Source organism: Cryptomeria japonica, chromosome 6 (assembly GCF_030272615.1).
Source record: "Cryptomeria japonica chromosome 6, Sugi_1.0, whole genome shotgun sequence".
NCBI classification, from domain to species: Eukaryota; Viridiplantae; Streptophyta; class Pinopsida; order Cupressales; family Cupressaceae; genus Cryptomeria; species Cryptomeria japonica.
The window spans coordinates 8579406-8603420 of record NC_081410.1 but is presented as its reverse complement, the minus strand read 5'-3'; the positions used below and the strand labels follow the sequence as shown (position 1 = coordinate 8603420).

The following is a 24015-nucleotide window of genomic DNA, read 5'->3' as shown; positions in this document are numbered from 1 at the left end:
TCGTCCTTGAGAAGACCGTCCTTGATCCGACTTGATTTTCCTTGATGAGATCTCCATTTGATGCCTACACAACATTTCAAAATTAGAAACATGATTTTGCAATGAATAGCATAGATTAAATTAATTTTAGGAAACTTCATGATTAGTCCTTGAATTATCATTTCCTAAATGACGATTGAGCTAATACAATTCAAAATTCAAAATTCAAGCTTAAGGCAATGACGATCAAAATTCGAAATTAAAACAAGAGATCTTGCCATACCTTACTTGAGAGCTTAACTCTAAAATGCCAAAAATAAAGGAATTCGCCTAGGCAAAATTGGCGAAAGATGGTTTTCAACGTGATCTCCACTTCAAAATAAGAAATTCGCCACCTTTCAAATCTTTGACGTGATCTCCAATGCTTGACAAGTTCGCACAATTTAAACTTTAAGTTCGTATCTCCTTGGATAATATCTACGCCACCTTTGGATATATATTCGCACCACCTTGCTTGGAATGAAATTCGCACTTCTCTAAACACAATTCGCACTTTCTCCTTCAAGATTGCATGTAAGAATTGATAAATGATAATGTGAAAATAATGATTTTCACTCTCCCTTTATAGCGCTCACCTCACCATTCAACCCCAAGGCCGACTTGTGTAAAAAATAAGGCAATTTAAATGATTTTTAATAAGTAATAACGGCCGACCTCCATATTTAAGCGCTCCCTTTGATTTTTAATAAATTAATAATTAATTATTAATCAAATGCCTTTGTTTTTAAATTATCAAATTCGATTTTTTAAAGGCAAAATAATTAATAAATGTTAAGCGCAATATTTAAATGCTAATTTAATAGGATTTTCAAACTTATCGATCTTAGCATTTAAAATAAATTTAAAAAAAATGTTTGCTTGAGCGCCAAATTATTTTGAAAATGAAGTATACGTACCTCATCGCCCTGGTCCCTTGGAGAGGGACAGGAGCGATCCATTACTTTGGTCATGATTCTTGCAATTTTTACATCCAAGGTCTCCATCTCCACGTTGGATTTGCTATTTTCGTTAGGTCCTTCGAGCTAGAATGTCTTGCTTGTGTGAACAAATGCCTTTATAACCATTATCGCCCTGGTCCCTTGGAGAGGGACAGGAGCGATCCATCAATTTTTACTTGAAATTCTCCGTCCTTGATATCAACTTCTCCTTTATTACCTTTCAAACAACGCTTTGAACCCTTTGCAAGTTTGTTTTGTCATGATCTCCGAAGGAAAATGAGTGCTTTGGCAAATATCGCCCTGGTCCCTTCCTGAGGGACAGGAGCGATCCTAGTGTCCTGGCTCAAATTTGCAAACTTTTGATCTTCGTTCTTCGTTCATTGCCTTCCAAAGGACGTCCTTGACCTTGCCTATCTTTGCCTTGTCTTGGTTTTGACGGAACATAAGTGTTTTAATAAAAATCGCTTTGGTCCTTGTCCAAAGGACAGGAGCGATATAGGCTCCTTGGCTCAATTGATAACATTTTGACGTCAAAACCTTTGTATATCATCTTCAAAAGACATCTTAGACCTTGTATGACCCCGCAAAACCTTGACTTAACGTGATTTTTGAGAGATTTGGCCAATATAATCAATATCGCTCTGGTCCCTTCCTGAGGGACAGGAGCGAACTTCAAGTTTTTAAGTGCAAATCCTTCATTTTGGCGATCCTTGTAACTTTGTGCTTGATTGAGACGCTTTGAAATGTCCTTGCCACCTCTCTCCTTGACTTGGAGTGGTTTGAATTTGAGGAAAAGGCAACATAACTAAGATATCGCCCTGGTCCCTTGGAGAGGGACAGGAGCGAATTTGTACTTGTAGTCTCCATCACACTTCGCCAGCTTCCAAATTTATCTTCAACGGTCTCGTAATGTCCCCTTTCATTCATCCATGCCTTGGAATTCATTGTAACTTGGCAAGAAATTTGTCTAAGACAAAAATCGCTCTGGTCCCTTGGAGAGGGACAGGAGCGAACTTGGGCATTTGGGTCCCTTGTTGACGTTTGATAATCTTCAATTTGTCCTCAATGGGTTCAATTCATCTCCTTTCTTACCTTCAAACATAAAACTTGCTTGATCTTTGCCCAGATCGTACCTTATGAAGAATTTCACTCTGGTCCTTCAGTGAGGGACAGGAGCGAATTTGACCCTCTAGGCAAAAACTTCATCATTTCATTGTTTTTGATCAAGTCTGGATGCTCTATCATGCTCATTTCGTCCTCCATCATGCCTTTGATGTCTCAATTTGTCCAAACAAGGTCAGGAATGAGTCCACTAAGCCTTTTTTCACTCTGGACCCTTGGTGAGGGACACGAGCGATTCGCCTTGGACCCTTGGAGAGGGACAGGAGCGCTTTTCGCTGCGGACCCTTGGAGAAGGACAGGAGCGAAATTTGACTTTTCGAACTCTCTATCAGGACAATTTTAATGGAATATAACATTTAAGTATAAGAAAGAAGAAACATAGTCTTATACTTTAAGTTATATTCCATATATACTTTCAGGATGTTTGAGAGTGGTTTCAGACCTCCAGGAGTTATATTGCAAAATCTAGTTTTTGGAGGTTTTTTTTTAGTTTCCAGACTTAGTCAAATTTCAGGATCAAGACATTCCAGACTTAGCCAAATTTCAGGATCAGGACCTCACTCAAGCCGGACTTGCTTATCCATGTGATCCCCTGGGCGACACTCAAAATGCAAAGGCCAGCTAACAAAACCCTAAAAAACCTAAAGAACAAACCCAAAAAAGCAAAAAAGCAAGGGTCCCCATTTGCAATGGGGCGATGTGTGAAAACATCACAACAGAGCACCATTTGATTCCTTATCTTTCTTTCTTTTGGAGTGTCCTTTCTTACCCTTCTTCTTTGAGGAGTGCAAGGCAAGAACATGAATATCTTCATTTGTAGAACTTTGACCAATGCCTCTAGTGACCAATCTTGACTCTTCTTGAATGCAGTCCGTTTTTAATCGATCAAACTTAGGAAGTTTTGATCTTGCGCTTATCCCTTGAATAAATGATTCCCATGAAGAAGGGAGACCATTAAGTGCCAACATGGTTAACTCTTTACTCTCTATGGTGTGTCCAATGGTAGAGATTTGATCTCTCAATTCTATAATTCTTAAGAAGTATGAGGTGATGGATTCGGCTTTTGTCATTTTGACATGGTGAAGTTGTTGCTTTAGAGCAAGAGCTCGGCTTGTGTTGTTTATCTCATACATCTCCTCTAATGCTTTGAACATTCCATGTGCTATCTCCAACTTGGAGATAATTGGCACAATGTGATCTTTCACTGAGTCAACCAACATCTTCATTGCTTTATGGTTCTTTCTCTTCCATTGAAGCTTCTCATCCTCTTCGGTTGGTTCTGGTATGGCTTTCTTCACGAATTCATCTAATTCATTTTCCCCCAAGGCAAGCATAATTCTAAACTTCCAAAATACAAAGTTTGATGCTCTCTCAAGTTTGTCTTCAACTCGAATTCCATTCACCATCTTGACATTGATAGAAGTAGATGAACTTGAAGACAATAATAGAAGATAATCTTTCTTATATAAACCTGATCTGATCTTTTCTCAAGCCTGCTATGATACCATGTTAAGTTTTGGTGATCAGATTATAATTTCAAAATTATATGCCAATGAATCAGCCTCACCTCTTAGGATAGAGTCAACAGACTCAACACACATTAAAACTATGAGTTCAATCTGCCCTATCAATGATGATCTGCTGGTCAACAGAGGAATCATGGCACAAAGGAGGAACTCAATCTAATTGTTGATTGTGTAATGCAGTTTGGGAGATGATAGAAAGTTTGCAGAACAAGAAATACGATCTGCAGAGAAGTATATAATCTGCCTGAGCCTTTAGTCGATACATATCAAACACAACCTGCTGTTTGGTGATGAGTTAAATATGATAAGTAAGATATGAACATGTTCTATTTCTTATTTTCTTAACACACTATCTGCTGAGGGAGAGAGAGATCCTAAATACGTGACAAGATGTCCTTCTAATCATCATGGCTTATACCAATCACTGTGTCTCTTCCTCAGATCGAATAGTTAGTGTAACTTAATCAACAAGTCTTATTAAGTGTTAGCTAACATGTATTAACAATTAATATATTAATCGATTCATTCAGATTAATTATTAATTATTCAGATCGAATAGTTAGTGAGTGTAAATCAACTTTATTAATTATTATATAACTAATTGGTAAACTAAGTTGTCTCAGTCAGATTAGTAGATTACTGACCGATGCTATACTTCAACACAAATCACTATTTATTTAACTTAAAATCTGATATGGGTATTCTCTTAATCCAAAACAAACACAAAATGCAGCTCAAATACGCAATCAGCAAACCACTTCTCATTAATCTTATCCAAATAACTCATTCTTGGGTGCCCATTTGAACAGCTATCTTTTAGGAGTGAATTTGTGAGTTCTCACGAGTTGTAACTCCTATTTGCCATGCCCATAAAGGAATACTCCAAATTTGAGGAAAAATATGTAAATTCAAATTTTTAGTATAGGCACAAATGAGCCCCAACAACTCTTTTTATAGCATTTTTTTTAGAAAGAATTTGCAATTTAAAAACTATAATAATTCCCTTCCCTCAAAATGACCTTTTTGAAATAATAATAACATTTCATGTGCAAAATTCCCCTTAACTAGGCATCCAATTTTTAAAACACTTTATTACCTTTCTAACGAGCTACAACACTAAGTTGTCCTTTGATTATTTCTCAACATTAAAATAACATTAGTGAAATATTAATTAATTATTCAATAACTCACTCAAGTTGTAGAAAGCATTGAAACTGAATTGGAACCCAACTATGATCACATTGGGATGATACTAAAGATGTAGGATAATGATCAAAGACTACTAGTGACTTACCAAAAATAGATGTGCACCCTAGGAATCCAAAAACATTTCTAAAAGTGTCATAGCGATCCATACTGCTAATTGAGCTCATTTCCAAAAATAGAAATACTCAATTACCGAATCTGCATCCTCCAAGAAGTTTGGAGTTCTCCCTAGTACACTTAAAAGCTTATGGGAAAACTTGGAATTTGACCAAAAGCTCATGAAACAATATTGGTAAAAAATGGGGAAATTACGTTGTCTTAAATTGGACAAACATTCCAAATTGAAATGTCATTTTTATGGACCTTTCCATTGTTTTTTCCTTGAGACTATCTAACTTGTAATGAATACAGCTCAACAAAGTTCATGTAACGGTTCTCATCTTGTTAATTTATAATAACATGTATATTGACTTCTTTAATGCTCTGTATTTTACTCCTAGGTAGTGGCAGGTAAGAGATGGGTAAACTTCTTGCAACTTGTGAAACTTTGACTTCTAGTTTCTCTAGTATATGCATTTACATAATTTTTCTCTTATACAAGTATTTTCGAATTGGTGTTTGTAATGATACATAAAACTTAACAGTCAATGAATGACATGAAGTGCTGCTATCTTCCTACCAGCACTTTAGTGCTTCTAATGATAAATAAAGCTTAACAATCAATAGATTACAAGCGCTCTTATGTCTGTACCCACACTTTGGCGCTTCTAAAAATGGATAAAGCTCAATATTATATTTGGATAATCTATTTGCATGGTGATCCACTACTGTAGTCAAGCATATGTTTGTATTTAATCTCCCATCTTCTCAATGCCTTTGACATTTAGTTTATCAGAGTTGTTTTATAAAGATTTTACTTAGATTGGATTAAACAAGGTTTTGTTAACAATTCTAGAATGCAAGTTTGATTCCACTAATCATTATGTGAATTTTTATTTTTTTTTCTCATCCTACGAAAAGGCCTGAAATTGGAAACTCTGGAAGCTTTAAAAGAAACATGAGTGGAAGACAAAGCAAAGAATGCAGACCTACTGCACTTTTGGCAGAGAGAAGAAACTCTGTGAGTGCAGAATGCACTCCTCTATTAGATTTTGCACAGTTCAAACCAAGGGTAAGTATCTAACTACTTTTTTTTTGGAAAAAAAATAATCATTGATGTTTCATCTTAAAATCAAAAGCAATTTTCATAACATCTTATATGCGATACTTTATATTAGCATATGGCTGATTCCGATAACCATTTCTCAAAAATATTTGAATGTGCATTTGGTTAATCGTCTTTTAGATCTATGTTTTCCAGTTTATTGTCAACAGAAAGATGTAATGTAGGTGGTATATTTCACTTCTTTTTTCTTTCATTACAGATTATTCCAAAAGTTGATGATACCAGGAAGAGAATAGAAGATGCATTACATAAATGTTTCCTTTTTAAATCTCTTGATAAGGAGCAAACCCAAATTGTAAGCTACTGCATTGTATCTTGCTAAATGATATTAATGATATGTTTTGCTGATTGATATTTCATTTTGTAGAGCCAACTTATTCTGCAGGAATATTACATCTCCATAGTTTTCAAAAATTTAAATAACTATGAGAGCTGAACTTTATTGCTTTATTATTTTCCATGACTCCTTGGCTGCCACACAATAAAATAGATACACAGAAAATTACCAATCTGGTTTCAATCCTTTTTGAAAATTTTAAATTTATCTCATGATGTCCATACTCTAACTGATTCTAAGTGCCAAAAGTGGAATTTGGATCTCTACTTCTCACTTTTAATTTAATATGTCGACAATAGTATATGTTATATTCACTTTCTGAATTAAAGGTGCTTTGTTTGATTGAATATTTAGGTTATTAGTGCAGCGAAAGAGGTGAACTATGCAAAAGGGGATATCATTATTAGACAAGGGGACCCAGGGGATCACTTCTTCATGTTGGAGGTATTTAAAATTAAATTAATATCTAATAACACTTGCTTTTTGTCTACATTTTCTCACATATAGTCATTTGTGCTATTTCCTGTGCATGACAACCATCCTGCCTGGAATATTTCCCAATTCAGACCATAGGTCCAAGGAAAATAAACGAAGGATATTTCTAATTCATATCATTTATATTTATTTTGTCCTCAATGACTAATCGCCTACATTAAAGGAGAAGCCTTAAAACAATTATTTTGCAACCGCTATTTATATTTTTCTAGATCAATTCTTGGTGTCTTAAAGATGCTAACTGATCTAGTAATCTTTACTTTTCAGGAAGGAACTTGTGATGTGTGGATAAAAGAATCCGGTGACAAAAATTCAAGGATGGTGAAGAGATATAGCAAAGGTGACAGCTTTGGAGAGCTCGCTCTGCTTTATAATGCTCCAAGGGCAGCAACGATTAAGGTAAGTTTGGAAAAAGATGGAGAATGCTTATTTTATTCTTAGCAAATAAGAATGTGATCAGTTTTCTTGGGATGTGAACAGAGAACATTCCTAGCTTTCTCATCAACCTTCTTTGTCTGAGCAGGCACTCTCAGACTGTGTGCTTTGGGCAGTTGATAGGAACACATTCCAAACAATAGTAATGAGCACTACAATGGTCAAAAGAGATCTCTATGAGCAATTCTTGCAAGATGTACCCCTTTTGGAGGTGAAAATTAAAGTCTTTCTAATAATTTTTTAATCTCCAAAATCATAATTTTAAACATGCAAAATCAAATTTTGATAAAAAGAAAAAAAAATTCATAAACGAAAGGTAAAGTAAATCTAATGAGAAACCCAAAACAATTACTTCTTTAGTTAACTTATTATTGTGGTTTTAGGCTTTTGGTGCTTTAAATATTTCATTCTCAAAAGTGTTGCTACTGTCATTTCATTTATACAACCCACAATTAAACAAAAATAAAAAACTGATTAAGATTGTAGACTTTTTAACATCCCAAGTGTTGTGATTTTGTGTTCCAGTAAAATGTACTGTTCCCACTAATTTTATTGAACTTTTTGGAAATGTTAGTATGAAATGCAAACCTTGGCACATTTTGATTACCAAGATCTTGATGTGGGCAGGGTGAGAGCATATAGTAATTGAGACACTAACTTACTGGTGGCAAGACACATTGTTCTATGATGCATAAAAAATCTCTCACAAATGGAGTAAAGGAGAAAAACTTGTAGAACAAAAACCACTCTCCAAAAGAGAGAATGCAAGAAAACAAACATGTACAAGTGATGGAAGGACACAACATGGCCCTCCAAGGGCCACATCCATCACAAATATACAATAGTATCATCCTCATAGGAGAGAAAGCGGGGGTCCACCTGCATAGGAGAGAAAAAGAAAGGGTGAAAATGTAGACCCCCCATAATAACAGTCCTGAAGAAACAATTCCGATGGTGTAAGTAGAAGAAACTCCAGCTTCAAGAAGAGAGATTAGAGAAGAAGCCTCATGATAGGTATCTCTAAAAACTGCTCAAGTGTCTAAATGCTAGAATATACCACAACAAAGTTAGGTGCTATCCCAATCAAATAAGATGAAAAATCAAAACCACATGGAAACTCATGAACAACAATCTCCAAAGAAAATGATGATGTGATAGTAGTTGTGTTGTAACTTTCATCAAAAAGGAAGTGGATATTGTTGTTGTGACATTTTGACAACATTGCCCCATTGCAAATAGGGACCCCCTTCTTTTTAGGCCCTTTCGGTCTTTTGGCTTTGTTTTTTGGGTCTTTTCGCAGCAGTCTCTCTAGTCTCTTTGCTTTGCAGGTGTTTGGGGGGTTGAATTGGTCAAGTCTGCTTTTCGTTTGAGTGATTTTGGTGAAGTCTAGGGCCTATTTCGTCAATTTTAGGGTTTCTGCCTTTAGTCCTAGATTTAAGGGGTTTCTGCTAGGGTTGTGGAAAAACTGATCATGGAACTAGAATCAGGACCCTTTGAGGAGCCTCCCAGTAAAATTTGAGTGAATACGGAGCAATTTTCTATTTTTAGAAAGTTCCTATTTTTTAGGGATTTTACAACCCCAGAATGTCTTCATTTTACCAAAAATCGAACTTACTATTTTTAGTAATTTATGTTTTTAGCAAGTTTCTATTTATAGTAAGTCATTCCTGTGTCCAATTTTGGGGTCTAACGCTGACGTTCTGAAAGTTTCTATTTTTGGAAAGTTTATTTCTGACAGGACTATTCAAGCAGGCAATGAAGATAAAGCATTCATGACTACTTCTAAATCCGGAAGGTTTGAAAAGCAGATAGAATCAGTCAAAATTGGCTAAGTATTGGAAGCCCATTCCTGAAGTCGAAAGCTCGAGAAATTTGTCCCGAGAAATCACCTCAAATCCATATATGGTAGCTTGATCCGGAAGAAGCTCAAAAAGTCACCTGAGTCAAGAAGAAGAAAGGAAATCATGAATTCCTCCACACATGGAAAAATCCGCCCTACTCCTCAAGAGGGCGCCAAAGTGGAGTGGTAGGGAAGGATAGAAAAGTTGTGAATTCCCTGGCTTAGGTAAATTTGCGCCCCAGCAACTAGGAGGGTGCTAAAACAAGAAAGACAAGGAAAAGATTGCAAAACAAGTGAATTCCTTCCCCAGTGACAAATGCCACCTACGAATGATGGAGGGCGCCAAAGAGGAGTGGTCAAGTAAGAATTGAAAGAATCATGAATTCCTCCACCTATGTAAAAATCCGCCCATGAGTGAGTTAAGGTGCCAAAATGAAGAATACATGGAAAATGTAAAAAATCATGATTTCCTCCCTCATTGAGGAATTGCACCCTGGCCAAGGAAGAATGTTGAAATGGCTAAGTCAAAGAGAATCAAGGAAATGATGAAATTCCAAGACATAGGGAACTCCATGCCTAAGGTGGAAAATTGAAAATTTGTCTAAGGCATGAAAATCCAAGGGTCAAGGAGGAAATTGAAGATTAGGAATGGATTGAAAAAGCAGAAAATCCCCTCAAGAAAATCTTTAAAAAATCCATTTTTAGACACCAAATCTCGTCTAAATTTCAAAGTTTGCAGATTTGGATTTGTAGGAGAATTTTTTTATCTCCTGGACCCGAGACCTAAGTTTTAGGAAAGTTCCTAAAAAATAGGAGATGTGAAAAGTTGGTCAAAAAGCTTCCTACAGACATGATGAATTCAAAGAGCACAAAAATTCCTTCCTCAAGGAACAAATTTCCAGAATTTCTTCTCCAGTTCCAAAATGTGCCCAAGGTTGGAAACAAGACATAAAAATCAAGGTTCAGGAAGAAAAATTCAAAATTCAAAAAAAATCGTTACTCAAGGAAGAATTGCACCCAAGAAGAAGAAATTCCAAAAAAGTGTGAAAATTGAATGAGTGTTGGAAATTCAAGTGTGAAAATTGAATGAGTGTTGGAAATAATTCCTTCCTTCAGGATAGAATTCTTGGGAAATGTGAAAGTTGGCTAAGGCATGAAGGAATTCCTTCCTCAAGGGGTAAAGTGGAATCAAGGTCAAAATGAGGTTAAGGAGGAATTTTTCCTCCACATCAAAATTCCTTCACCATGGAGAAAATGCGCTTCAGGAAAGGAATGGGTGCCAAATGAAGGTAAGGAAGGAAATTTCCTTCCAAGATGAAATTCCTCCACGACATGAAAATTTCGCCCAAGGATGAAGATGAAAATTCCAAGGCAAGGAAGGAATCGAAGATGAACAAAATGAGAAAATTCACCTCGGGAAAAATTTTGAAAAATCCATTTTTGGGCATCAAATCACATCCAAATTTCAAAAGTCTTTCAGATTTGGATTTGTGGGATAATTTTCTCTCTCCTAGAACCTAGAACCCTATTTTTGGAAAGTTCCTAAAAAGTAGGAGATGGTGGAAAATCATTAAAAATCTCCTCCAAAGCAAGGAAAGTTCAAGAAACTTCAAGAAAATTCTTCATGGATCAAATTCTTCTCTCTTGAAGTTCTCTCTCCAAGGTTTTCTCGCCAAGTGGCAGTCGAGTCAACGCACGTTGAATTAATGAAGCATCTCTTTACATGCAGTCGTCACATTTATGGCATTATGGCAGATTCCTTTTGTTAGACACAATGCACCACTGAGAAAGGGGTGAATCAGTGGTTCTCAAACTTTTCCCTTTAACTATTCTAGGTGAGCATACCGGTTCATGGATTCTAACTCAATGCAGACTTACCAGTTAGAGGAGAGACCACCACAAATGCAACTACACACAAAGGGACATCACATAACACTAGTATGTACGAGGAAAATCCAAGATGGGAAAAACCTCATTGAGCAATGCTACTGGAGACTACTGCTCCAATCCAACCTCACAAAGAATCTCTTTTACAATGTTTAGGGCACCAACCAAAGGAGCGCCAACCCCTAACTTGTTTATGGGCTAGAACCCCTACACCGAGCTACAACTCAGTGATCACAATGATAGCATCAAATAAAAAAGTAGTTATTATGTTACAAGTGAATCTTGTAACCATTTCATATACCTTACTCTGTTGGTGAGACACCTTCTCTGCTACACCGGTTCACCTCTCTCTACTGCTACTTTACCGGTTTACACTCTACCGGTTCTCTCTACTGGTTGCCTCTTCTCTCAATTGCTTTGTTGACCTCCACCACTGGTATTGATAACTCAGTCAGATATCTATCATCTGATTCCTACCGGTCCTCAGCATCCCTTCTCTGTGATCTGCTATGACTCTTCTATGCCGGTTTAGTCACCACCGGTTTCCTCCTCTATCAGACCCAATGGCCAACTATCAGTTGCCTCGCTCTTACCAGTTGAACTCTTCAACCTGATTCTCTCTCCCACTCTGACTCTCGATGAGCACTTGACTGATTTTCTCTCTTTTGCAGCAGCAACACACTCTCCTACAGCACTCAATCACTTCGCAGCAGCTATATCCTCTCCCATTCAGCAGCACATAACAATATCTTTGGCTTGCATTTTTATAGCCCAGTCTTCCCGCCAAAAGCCATATTCAAACTTGGCGCCTTAGGATTTTCTTCACAGATCACGAGACACACAAAATCCAATCAAATCTAAGTGGATCTCGACACAGTGATGGCCAGCTTGCACATCTTCGCCATCTTCACACCTTTCAGAACACGCCTTCCTTTTTCAACAACTTGCAATCAATCTGTCGGCACACCTCTTGGTCAATCACCATTAATGACTCGATGCATTGCTTCAACAACTTCGATCTTCATCCTGACAATCTGCATCGATCAGTGCATGCCATGGATATGGTCAGATTCATCTTGCCTCGAGCCACAACCCTTCTGCAAACATCCCTCGAGCTTCACAGTCACCATTAATGCTGGACCAACTGCCAACTACCTCATTGTCACTCTACACCGACCTGTGCAAGTTCACCACTTCACCTCCACGTGGCATTATTGTCGGTATCCACCTTGGCACACTACTCTATCGGTTCAGCTTAGTCATCGACCACCCACATAAACGATACACACATACCAGTTCACTGACCCTACCGGCACAAATCACCTTGCCGGTTATCCTTCTTGCCATCACCTTTTCTATACTATCGGTGTAACCCTTATGTCCGCACTTCACTACTCTGTCGATGAAACACCCATGTCAATATGTTCACTTGCCCGCACCATAGCTACTCCGACAACTCTCCTTATCCTTCAGTTTGCTGCACTCCTCTTTATCAGGTGAGAACCTTATCTTCCTTGTCTCTTCTCTGATGTTTCACCGGTTGACATAACATGTCAACTATCACCAATGTAGATTCCGGTAGATGTGTCTGTCGATGGACAACATACTTTCCTTCTTGCCGGTGAGACACATTGATGACACCCAGTCATCAAACTCCAATTGTTCTGCATCAACCTTCATCGGCATCCCGATATCACCATGTATGTTCCTGCAGACTCACTAGCATCCTTCTTCATCAAATCAGTTCTCCTCTCAACTGGTTTGTCGAGATGACAAACAAACCATCTCAACTCCTCATTCTTCCTTCACTGTCCCGATAGCACACATTGTTTTCACTTGCTTATCCTGTTTGCATTTCTGATCTCATGCTCTAGAGGCTTCTTCATCTTCCACTTGTTTATCCGGTCTCTGCATTCAATCACTTGACTATCTCAGGGAATCATTTTGCCGGTATAAGTGTGACTTCATCGAGGGGAGGATACATCTTCAACTTGAAATATGTCCCGGTATCTTTCCATATGTCAGCTTGCTCACAAAAGTGTGTTACTCTGTCAACCTATCACATAACCTATGATAGGTTCTTCATCCGGTGGGAGTTTTTCTAGTTAGCATCATACTAGGAGTCCAGTGGCCTGTCCATACTTCACCTCCGATGTTGATGTGATTCAAATAGTATTCCACCTCTTCATCACAATCAATAGCCCATCATGTAGTCTCTTCATTCCAATTGTATGCAACACCATATCAATAACCCTTTTATTGAGTGGTCACTTTACTGCACCTCATACCGATACATATCAGTTCTTCCTTCTGCATGAAGATGGTCACCTGGTTGTCACCAATGACAACACATCATTTCTTCTCCCATACCAGACCATCTTCTATTCCGGTTGACATCACACTCTAATGCCAACAACCTCTTGTTCACATAGTTGACATCAATGTCAGAGATATCGGTAACGTCCTATACCGGTTGACATCAATGACAACACAATGCCAACAATCTCCCCCTTTGGCATTGATGTCAACACACGTAGTATCCGGTATACTACAGTATCTTTCTCCCCCTTTGACAACAATGGAAAAGGGTCACACTGTAGACTCTCTCTCCTCCTTGTCAGATTATGCTACACCACCCTCTTTGACCATCAGGGGCTCAGACACTACCAATTGATGATGCTAAAGTTGGTAGGAAATGAATGTGATTGTACTATTTAAATCACATATCTCTTATGTGCAAGTTAACCAAATTCTTCTTCCTTTCACCCGATGACAGGCACATCTTCTTCCTATTCTTTTCTTCATCGAGACAATAGATGGTGACATGATAGATGGACAAATTGAACACAGACATACAAAAGTCACAAACACACCTGTGTTGTCAAACATCTATCGGATCTGCTATTGAGTTCAGCATGTCTGATATTGATCAGGAAATATGGCCCTGAACTCCCCCTGAAACACAGATCTTTGATCTTCATCTATTTAGTTAGGTCCTAGACCGGGACACATATCTATACCTATGACATCCACCATCATGACCACAATGCCAACTGTAGGTCACATATCCAACCAGTTGACCCATAAAGATGTATGCATATAAGGTCAGCAATCGGACCAACACATGTCACTTAGGTCCTTTCCAATATCACCTCAGACATAACCTCATCCATCCAGGCTATCGGAGTTACTGCAATGATACCTGCGCTCATTGACTTACACAACTTGAAATACTAATCAACACTCATGCCAGTAACATGCTGCACATATCAGTATCCAATATCGGTTCATCTTTTCCATCGGGACACATTCCTTTGACCTCTATCTCTCGGTCCCAATTACCTCTGCTACCATTCATTTCACCTGTGGCAGTAAACCATCTTCCATGTGTAGTCAAGGCAGTAACTACACACACACTGCCATTTCATTTTCTTCCTCTTACCGGCAGTAGCTTGTTCATCTTCTTTGTTCCTTTCAACCAAGGGGTGAATGATTTGGTCAATATGTAACTCCCCCTGAGTCCTGCATCTCCTTTAAGCCATAGGAGATATCACTTCTGCATTGAATGCACAATGCCGGTCCATGCTCTTATCTTTCGGCTTCTTCCTCCATGTCTGCTTGATTTCTTTCTTTTTCACATCTAAAGTGTTGGGAGCAGGGTTGACCTTCTTCTCCTCATTGGTCCTCTCTCTACAGATAGTGCTATAGTAGCATGCGACATCCATGCCAATCTCCTGATTGGGGAACCTTCTAACATACCGGTTTGCTCTTCCTTTTCTGATCATGCCATTATGGCTAATTACCGGTTTCCTTGAATTCCTTGATTGTGCAGGAACATTTCTCCTCTTATTCCCAATATGTCTATACTGCTCATCCCCTGTAACTGCCCTCACATAGATCATGATTGATCCACCGGTTGCCATAGGAATGCACATTCTTCTTCCTGCATTCATAACTTTTATGACCTAATCCATTGCAGTTATAACACCCAATGTTTACATTTTTAGGAGCAACGCATGGATTCTTGTTAGCATAACCGGAAAAGGGAACACACATGTTTCTACTCTGTGAAACATTCTGCTTATATGTATGTAATCTATAGCCACCTGATATATTATACCTAAGAAGAACACTCTGTCTATTCCTAGACCTCATTTTACATTCTTTTGCCTTATGGCCAAAATCTTTACATGCAAAAAAATAGCCGGAGAAAGGAGGCTTATTACATACAAATTTATTCTGCCAAACATGAGGTGATCTTACCGGTTTGGCATCTCCATATCTGCTTCTCCGGGAATGAATCCTGGGATGTTCATTCTCTGTAGATCTTCCATCAGATCCCTTCTTCTTCCACACTTGACTTGATGTGTGGGTAGCAGCATCTCCTTGTCTTCTACTGGTGGTAGGTCTTCTAGGTTGCCTTCTCTTGCTCTTGCTGTCGGTGAAGCTATCTTCTCCTAGCTTCCCTTTTCCTTAGGATCTGCATGATCCCTTCTTGCAGCATATCGGACTGTGAAGGTTTGTCCTTTGCCTTTTCCATTTGAGGAGACAAACTGAATGTCTTCGTGGGAGGTCTCCTTGCTTGTAGAGCATTCACCGGTACCACATCCTAATCCTCCATTGTCCTTGGAATGTTTTTGTTGGCTTAACATCTTATCCAAGGCTTCAATGCCACCATCATACTTCTTTCTCAGTTTGAGCTCATCTTGGCACTTTTCAAGTTCTAAAGTAAGCTTTGCAACTTCATCCTTAAGATTACGACACTCATTTCCTTTAGTCTCCACTTCTTGCTGGAGCTTCTCACATATTTTCTTTTGGGCATCTAGCTCTGACTCTAAATCATTGCACCTGCATTTCATGGTGTCATCTTGATGAGTCTTCAACACTGAGATACATTTCTCAAAATCTTCAAGACATCTAATCAACCGGTTTTGCTCAACAACCCCAGCATTCTTAAACAGCTTGTATTCATTTCTCAGATTCTCCATTTCACTTTTTAAGTCCTGACATCCTTTGTCCCTATATTTCATGTCTAGCAGCAACTCCTCCCATCTTCTCTCCTTGGCATCCAAGATTGATTTCAAATCATCTGCCATTCTTTTTGCCTCATCTAGTTGAGTGGTCAATAAACTGACCTTTTTGTTTGAGTCTTCAAGGCAAGTTCTCAACTGGCTGCATTCTTCATGAACTGATTTCTTGTAATTCTTAAGTTCATTTCTAACATTTTCCAGTTCATCAAGGGCACTTAGCAATTCACCTTCTAGATCAACTTCTGCATATTCTTCTTCTTCTTCATCACTTCCAAATAGATCTTGCCGGGTAGATCTATCTACCTTGTCTCCTTCCTCTTCATCTTCTTCATTGTCGCTGCCAAACACATCATACCAGTGGGATCTATCTGCATTATCTCCTTTTGATATGTGATTCTCAATATTTGTCTCATGGGCCATGAAGAGATGAGTCTCCTCATCACCATTGCTACTGCAGCAATCTGATCTGCCTCTTTCATCTGCACATGTTTCTGCTGCATTGTTCTTCTCACTCTCACAAACTGATTCAGTGGTGCAGGGTTCATTTCCATACAGCTTCTTCAGTCTATCCCATAGACTCTTTGCTGATATGCATTTATCCACTTGTGAAGAGACATCACCAGTGAGCCCACTGAATATAGCCTTCATGGCTTCTTCATTGCACATGCATCTTCTTTCTTCTTCAGAGCCGGTGGGAGGACAGACATTCCTAGGAAGGCCATTAACTACTAACATCCATACATCAAACCCTAGGGAGGACAAGTAGACTTCCATTCTACAACTCCAAATGGAATAGTTTGAACCATCAAAAACTGGAGCAGGGATTCATATTAAGCAAATCGTTGTGTCCTAGATAGGATCTACCCAAGCGACAGAAAACTTGATAAACAAGGTACCTATGCTTTGATACCAATTGTTAGACACAATGCACCACTAAGAGGGGGGTGAATCAGTGGTTCTCAAACTTTTCCCTTTAACTATTCTAGGTGAGCATACTGATTCATGGATTCTAACTCAATGCAGACTTGCCAGTTAGAGGAGAGACCACCACAAATGCAACTACACACAAAGGGACATCACATAACACCAACATGTACGAGGAAAACCCAAGATGGGAAAAACCTCGGTGAGCAATGTTGTTGGAGACTACTGCACCAATCCAACCTCACAGTGAATCTCTATTACAATGTTTAGGGCACCAACCCCTAACTTGTTTATGGGCTACAACCCCTGCACCGAGCTACAACTCAGTGATCACAATGATAGCATCTAATACAAAAGTAGTTATTCTGTTACAAGTGAATCTTGTAACCATTTCATATACCTTACTCTGTCGGTGAGACACCTTCTTTGCTACACCAGTTAACCTCTCTCTGCTGTTGCTTTACCAGTTTACACTCTACCGGTTCTCTCTATTGGTCGCCTCTTCTCTCAACTGACCTCTACCACCGGTATTGATAACTCAATCAGATATCTATCATCTGATTCCTGCCGGTCCTTAGCATCCCTTCTCTGCGATCTGCTATGGCTCTTCTATGTCAGTTTAGCCACCACCGGTTTCCTCCTTTGTCAAACCCAATGGCGGACTGCCAGTTGCCTCTCTCTTACTGGTTGAACTCTTCAACCTGATTCTCTCTCCCACTCTGACTCTCGATGAGAACTTGACTGATTTTCTCTCTTTTGCAGCAGCAACACACTCTCCTATAGCACTCAATCACTTTGCAGCAGCTATATCCTCTCCCATTCAGCAGCACATAACAATATCTTGGGCTTGGATTTTTATAGCCTAGTCTTCCCGCCAAAAGCTATATTCAAACTTGGCGCCTTAGGATTTTCTTCACAGATCACAAGACACACAAAATCCAATTAGATCTAATTGGATCTTGACACAGTGATGGCCAGCCTATACATCTTCGCCATCTTCAAACCTTTCAGAACACGCCTTCCTTTTTCCACAACCTGCAATCAATCTGTCGGCACATCTCTTGGTCAATCACCATTAATGACTCAATGGATTGCTTGAACAACTTCGATCTTCATCCTGACAATCTGCATTGATCAGTGCACACCATGGATATGGTCAGATTCATCCTGCCTCGAGCCACAACCCTTCTGCAAACATCCCTCGAGCTTCGCAGTCACCATTAATGTTGGACCAACTGCCAACTACCTCATCGTCACTCTACACCGACCTGTGCAAGTTCACCACTTCACCTCCATGTGGCATTATTGTTGGTATCCACCTTGGCACTCCTCTTTATCAGGTGAGAACCTTATCTTCCTTGTCTCTTCTCTGATGTTTCACCGGTTGACATAACATGTCAACTATCACCAATGCAGATTCCGGTAGATGTGTCTGTCGGTGGACAACATACTTTCCTTCTTGCGGGTGAGACACATTGATGACACCAAGTCATCAAACTCCAATTGTTCTGCATCAACCTTCATTGGCATCCCGGTATCACCATGTATGTTCCTGTAGACTCACTAGCGTCCTTCTTCATCAAACCGGTTCTCCTCTCAATTGGTTTGTCAAGATGACAAACACACCATCTCAACTCCTCATTCTTCCTTCATTGTCCTGGTAGCACACCTTGTTCTCACTTGCTTATCCTGTGTGCATTTCTGATCTCATGCTCTGGAGGCTTTTTCATCTTCCACTTGTTCATCTGGTCTCTACATTCAATCACCTGCCTATCTCAGGGAATCATTTTGCCGGTATAAGTGTGACTTCACCGAGGGGAGGATATATCTTCAACTTGACATATGTCCTGGTATCTTTCCATATGTCAGCTTTCTCACAGAAGCGTCTTACTCTGTCAACCTATCACATAACCTATGATAGCTTCTTCATCCGGTGTGAGTTTTGCTAGTTAGCATCATACTAGCAGTCTGGTGGCCTACCCATACTTCACCTCCGGTGTTGATGTGATTCAAATAGCATTCCACCTCTTCATCGCAATCAATAGCCCATCATGTAGTCACTTCATTCCAGTTGTATGCAACCCCATATCAACAACCCTTTTATTGAGTGGTCACTTTACTGCACCTCATACCGGTTCTTCCTTCTGCATGAAGATGGTCACCTGGTTGTCACCAATGACAACACATCATTTCTTATTGATACTTCGCAGAAAATCACTCCAAACGTCCGTCCCACCTTGCTACAGTTGATGTTGCGGGATAACCTCACACAAGCAGAAAAGGATAGCCTCAAAAGTGTTGGTAAGGGAAGGGGGGTCAAGAAATCATTTTTGGCGAAGGGAGTATGGAGATGCTTGTTGTCCGTGGTGAAGAGTCGCCTTCCAAGAGCCAACCGTGCGTCTGATATAGCTATTGCACAAATTGTCTTAATGAATGGGTTGCGCAATGGATTGGTGTACGATTGGGCATGATTGCTAGCGGATAGGATGGAGGAATTCATGACCCTCCAGTATAAGAAATTCTACATGCCACATCACGCCATCGGGCTATTTATTGATGTAGTTCGTATGCAGATTACCCTAGGCTCCCAGCAATTGGAGCCACAGGGTCGTGTTGCACCTGACTTGCCGTCTATATTTTACTGGTCGCATTTGGATGACTTGACACACGACGCTGAAGTACATTTGGGCAAGAAACGGAAGAAGCCCACCTTGTTAGAAATGGAGTTGGAGATGGAGGAGTCTGACGCAGATGAGGAGGATGCTGATAGTGGCGAGGAGGAATCCACCGACACCTCCCAGGTGAGCGGAGAGAGTTTCCGGTTGGCAGGTAGATGGGGTGACCAGCTGCCGGATGAGGAGGTAATGGAATCCTCTGGCGTTGAAGGATCCTTACCAATAAGCATTGCTCCAGCATCGAGTCCGGCTATGGTCAAGTTTGCACCAGCACGCCTACGAGTGACTTGCCAGTTGGCGGTGCCACGTTCATTGGGGACAATCAGTACAGTCACCACCGTGCCAGTACCTGGTTTTGGGCAATCTCGGGTGACGATCGCTATGACACCACCGAGGGCCAAGACCACACCAAGGACCAATTCTATTACTATTGCAGTCCCTGTGGTGGACTTCGTAGAGCAGCCGGGTATCTTGGAGGGTGCGGGGGCCTCCATTCAGCAGGATGTGCCAGGTCATATAGAGGAGGAAATGGTGGAGACACGCACATTCTAGGATGATCTCAATGCCTGGTTGAGCTGCTATCAGCTCACAACCATGGCACCTGTAGGCTAGGCTGCTCTATCTCCACGCAGGGAGATGCATTCTCTGGATGTTATTAATATCGAGGGAGAGAGTTCTCCAAGTAGGGAGCTTCAGCGGGCTGATTCGCCCCCCATGGATGTAGTGATGAGTCCTCACAGAGATGAAGGGGTGACAGTTGGAGTACAGCAGCAATTGGAAGAGTTTGAGCAGTTCATTGCCGATATGACTCTAGGAGCTCGGCGGCTTGTGAACTCTGTGAGACTCCAGGAGGATGTCGCGCTGGTAGAACGGATGGAGAGATTGTTGACTTTTGTCAGCACTGGATGGAGAGAAGAGTTTGTGAAGTGTTTTGAGCCTGGCGGGTGGCCTAAGATGGAGAACCTAGGGATGCTGGAGGCTTGGCGCCTCACTGAGGGAGTTGGAGAGACCCGGATGCAGTCCTTATTGAGACAGGTGGAGTAGGCCTTCTGAGAAGGCTACTATGAGCTCAAGAGGACACAGCATATGGCATCCACCGCTGAGGCCTTGTGTGTAGCAGCAATGACGACTCGGGAGGAGATGGCTGACAGGTTTCAAGAGGATGAGGCTGCATTGGCACAGGCTCAGGGGGCGACGGACGTTCTGGTAGCAAATAAGTCTGCCTTGGTTACGCAGTTGGAGGAGGAAAGGGCAACCAGGGCGAGGATGGAGACTCAGTTGGAGGAGGAGAGAGCATCGAGAGCTCTGTTAGAGACTCGATTGGCTAGTGCATTGGAGAGCATCGACACGAAGGTGAAGTTGGTGTTTGGAGGCAGCCTATATGGTTAAGACTACAATGGAGAGGCAGATGGTGGCAGAACAAGATCTGAAGAGGACTGAGCAGGTGTACGAGCTGCGTGGGCGATTGGCTTCCACCACTACACCACCACCTGCCTCTCCATTGCAGTCTTAACCAAGACATCCAAATGCGACCAGTAACATATAAGCGGCTAGTCAGGTGCAACACAACCCTGTGGCTCCAATGGCTAGGAGCCTGGGGTAATCTGCATGCGAACTGCATCAAGAAATAGCCCGATGGCGTGATGTGGCATGTAGAATTTTTTATACTAGAGGGTCATGAATTCTTCCATCCTATCCGCCAGCAATCATGCCCAATCGTACACCACTCCATTGCGCAGCCCATTCATTAAGATAATTTGTGCAATAGCTATATCAAGCGCACGGTTGGCTCCTGTAAGGCGACTCTTCACCACGGACAACAAGCATCTCCATACTCCCTTCGCCAAAAATGATTTCTTGACCCCCCTTCCCTTGCCAGCACTTTTGAGGCTATCCTTTTCTGCTTGTGTGAGGTTATCCCGCAACATCAACTGTAGCAAGGTGGCACGGACGTCTGGAGTGATTTTCTGCAAAGTATCAATACATCAAATAACATCATTTCTTATTGATGTTGGATCATTGGTCGCCCTTTTGCGTCGTACTAGATTCGGCTCCGGTTGTTATTGTTATTATTGTTATTGCTTTTTCCTCCTCGTCGATTGTTTTGGTACCCGCCAGATGATGCATTGTTATTGGTGGGTTGGGACGTGCTCGCTATTGCGGACGCTGACAGCTACTCTTGTGTAAAGAGGCTCTGTTGATTCCTTGTCTTCATATTATAAGGGCATTCCTTCGTCGAATGTCCCATTATTTGGCAAATGTTACAGCAGGCCTTCTTCAGGCAAGAACCTTTCGTGTGCCTGTCAGTTCTACATTCAGTACACCATAAATCGCCTTCCTTGGTTTTGCTCATGCTCCCCTTCATTGTTTTAAACTCTTTCATCATTCGCACCATGTCTTTCTGGAGCGCTTGGACCTTCTTGTTGGATTCCTCGCCACTGATGCTTTCTTTCGAGGAGTCATCTTCGTCGGACGAGGATTTGCCCTTCTTTTTAAATGTTTTATGTTCACTCTCCAGGTCCATCACCCTGTTGTACGCATCGCTGTATGATGTGGGCGGTACAATCTTCATTTTTTTTCGAAGGGAAGGCCTCAATCCTTCCACAAACCATCTCTTCTTCAGCTCGTCTACTGGTTGGCTATCCATCTTCCCCAACAACTCTTTAAGCCTCCGGCCATACGCACGGACCGTCTCCTTTTCGCCTTGTTTTGTATTGTAGATTTTGGCCACAATTTCATTATCGTCTCGTAGTAGCCGAAACTCTGCTTGAAATTCTTTTTGTAAGTTAGCCCATGTAGTCACCTTTTGTTTATCTATGTCGGAGTACCAATCAATGGCTACTCCCCTCAGTGTGGCCAGAAATTGCAGCACCCACTCAGCCTGGTCCACCACCCCATTGGCGGACCAGATGGTCTCACATTTACGCCAATGCCATACAGGGTCTTCCTTTCCGTCCCCCGCAAACTTTGTCAATTCTTGTATGTTTGCCATCACACTTCTTCGTTGTGCGATGCCTGCGCCTCCCGAACCCGACCCTCCAGAGGTTGGTCCTCCAGAAACTGGTGCGTTGGTTCCTACTACGTGACTGACTTTTAGGATTGGATGCCACCGAGCCAAACAAATTGCTTCTCGTACCGTGCCCCTGTGTCCCTCTAACACCTTCAGCCGCACTAGTACCCCTGACCTCTATGTTCTCGGTTTCGGTCCCCTTCTCCCTTCTCATCTCGTTTCCCCTAAATAATGTGTACGGATCTACAACACTCCCATCACTGATCTCCTCCAACGTGAGGGACAAATCCCCCAACCATTTCCTAGTGGTTTCAATTAGCACCGCATCTCGGCCCTCGCCGAAGCCATTGCTGCCATTTCCGCCACTTCCTTCCTCGGCAATCCTCTTGAATCTTCTTCTTCGTTCTACTTGTTGTTCGAGAATTAATGCTCGTTGGGTAGCTTCAGAGTACCCTACGTATTCCTTTTTGTTTTTGTCCTTATTTAACAGATTGGGCATTAATTCTAAATTCTCCTTATGAAATAGAACAAGACATCATATTAAAAAGAACACTTTTATTAATTCATCCCTCGTATAAAATGTATGTCACTGACATATTCATTACAATGGGGGTGTTCTTGTTTATTCTCCTTCGCCCGTACACAGTTCAGGGATTATTTACCCCTCGCTCAGTTTCATCGCGCTCCTCTTCTTGACAATCGTAAAACTCCCGTAGGATTTGTTGTTGTCGGTTCTCTCGATAGGTGTCTTCCTTGCGGTTTTGAAGAGCCAAAAATGTTTGTGCCAGAAGGTTGGGCAAGTTGCTCATCAAACAATTTACCGTAGGGCTTATACCAAGCTCATTCCACATAGCATCCTCTGGAACATCCTCGGTGCTGGCTTCTCTTCGTACGTGTGTTTTGATCGCCGCCTGGAGGATGCAGGAGAAATCTTTCGTGAGTGCTAGTTCTCCCTCGAACAGTTCTTCAGGCTCTTCATCAGGGTTACTACTCGTCCCTTCGGGCAATGGTTGTCCCATTTATCCACGTGCCATGTAGTATATTCCCGTGCTCCAGATTAATTTCGGCAACGACACCAAATGTTTTCCCCTACGGGTGTGAGTGTGTGTTTAGTGCATTGCAGATAACCAGAATATGACAATATACACAAATGCAGACAAAAAGATGAACTCAATACTGCATTCTTATTGATAACATGTGCCAGTACATCAGATAACATCAAGCCTGTACTATCCTTCCTCAAACTGGAAACAAGGACAACTATATAGGTGTCGGCACGGTTACCCGGTGCCAACTGTCGGCAACCGTCAGCTAACCGCTGACCTT

At 41.0% G+C, this 24015-nt stretch overlaps 1 protein-coding gene across 1 annotated transcript in view; it reads left to right on the top strand.

The window, feature by feature from the left end:
- Positions 1 to 24015, top strand: part of LOC131069429 (uncharacterized) — a 122169-nt gene that overhangs the window by 37529 nt on the left and 60625 nt on the right. The window contains exons 2-6 of the mRNA XM_058004853.2: positions 5852 to 6002; positions 6256 to 6351; positions 6748 to 6837; positions 7156 to 7287; positions 7412 to 7534. Coding sequence (XP_057860836.2) covers positions 5889 to 6002; positions 6256 to 6351; positions 6748 to 6837; positions 7156 to 7287; positions 7412 to 7534 — 555 coding nt within the window. The 5' untranslated portion in view covers positions 5852 to 5888. The remainder of the gene's footprint in view (positions 1 to 5851; positions 6003 to 6255; positions 6352 to 6747; positions 6838 to 7155; positions 7288 to 7411; positions 7535 to 24015) is intronic.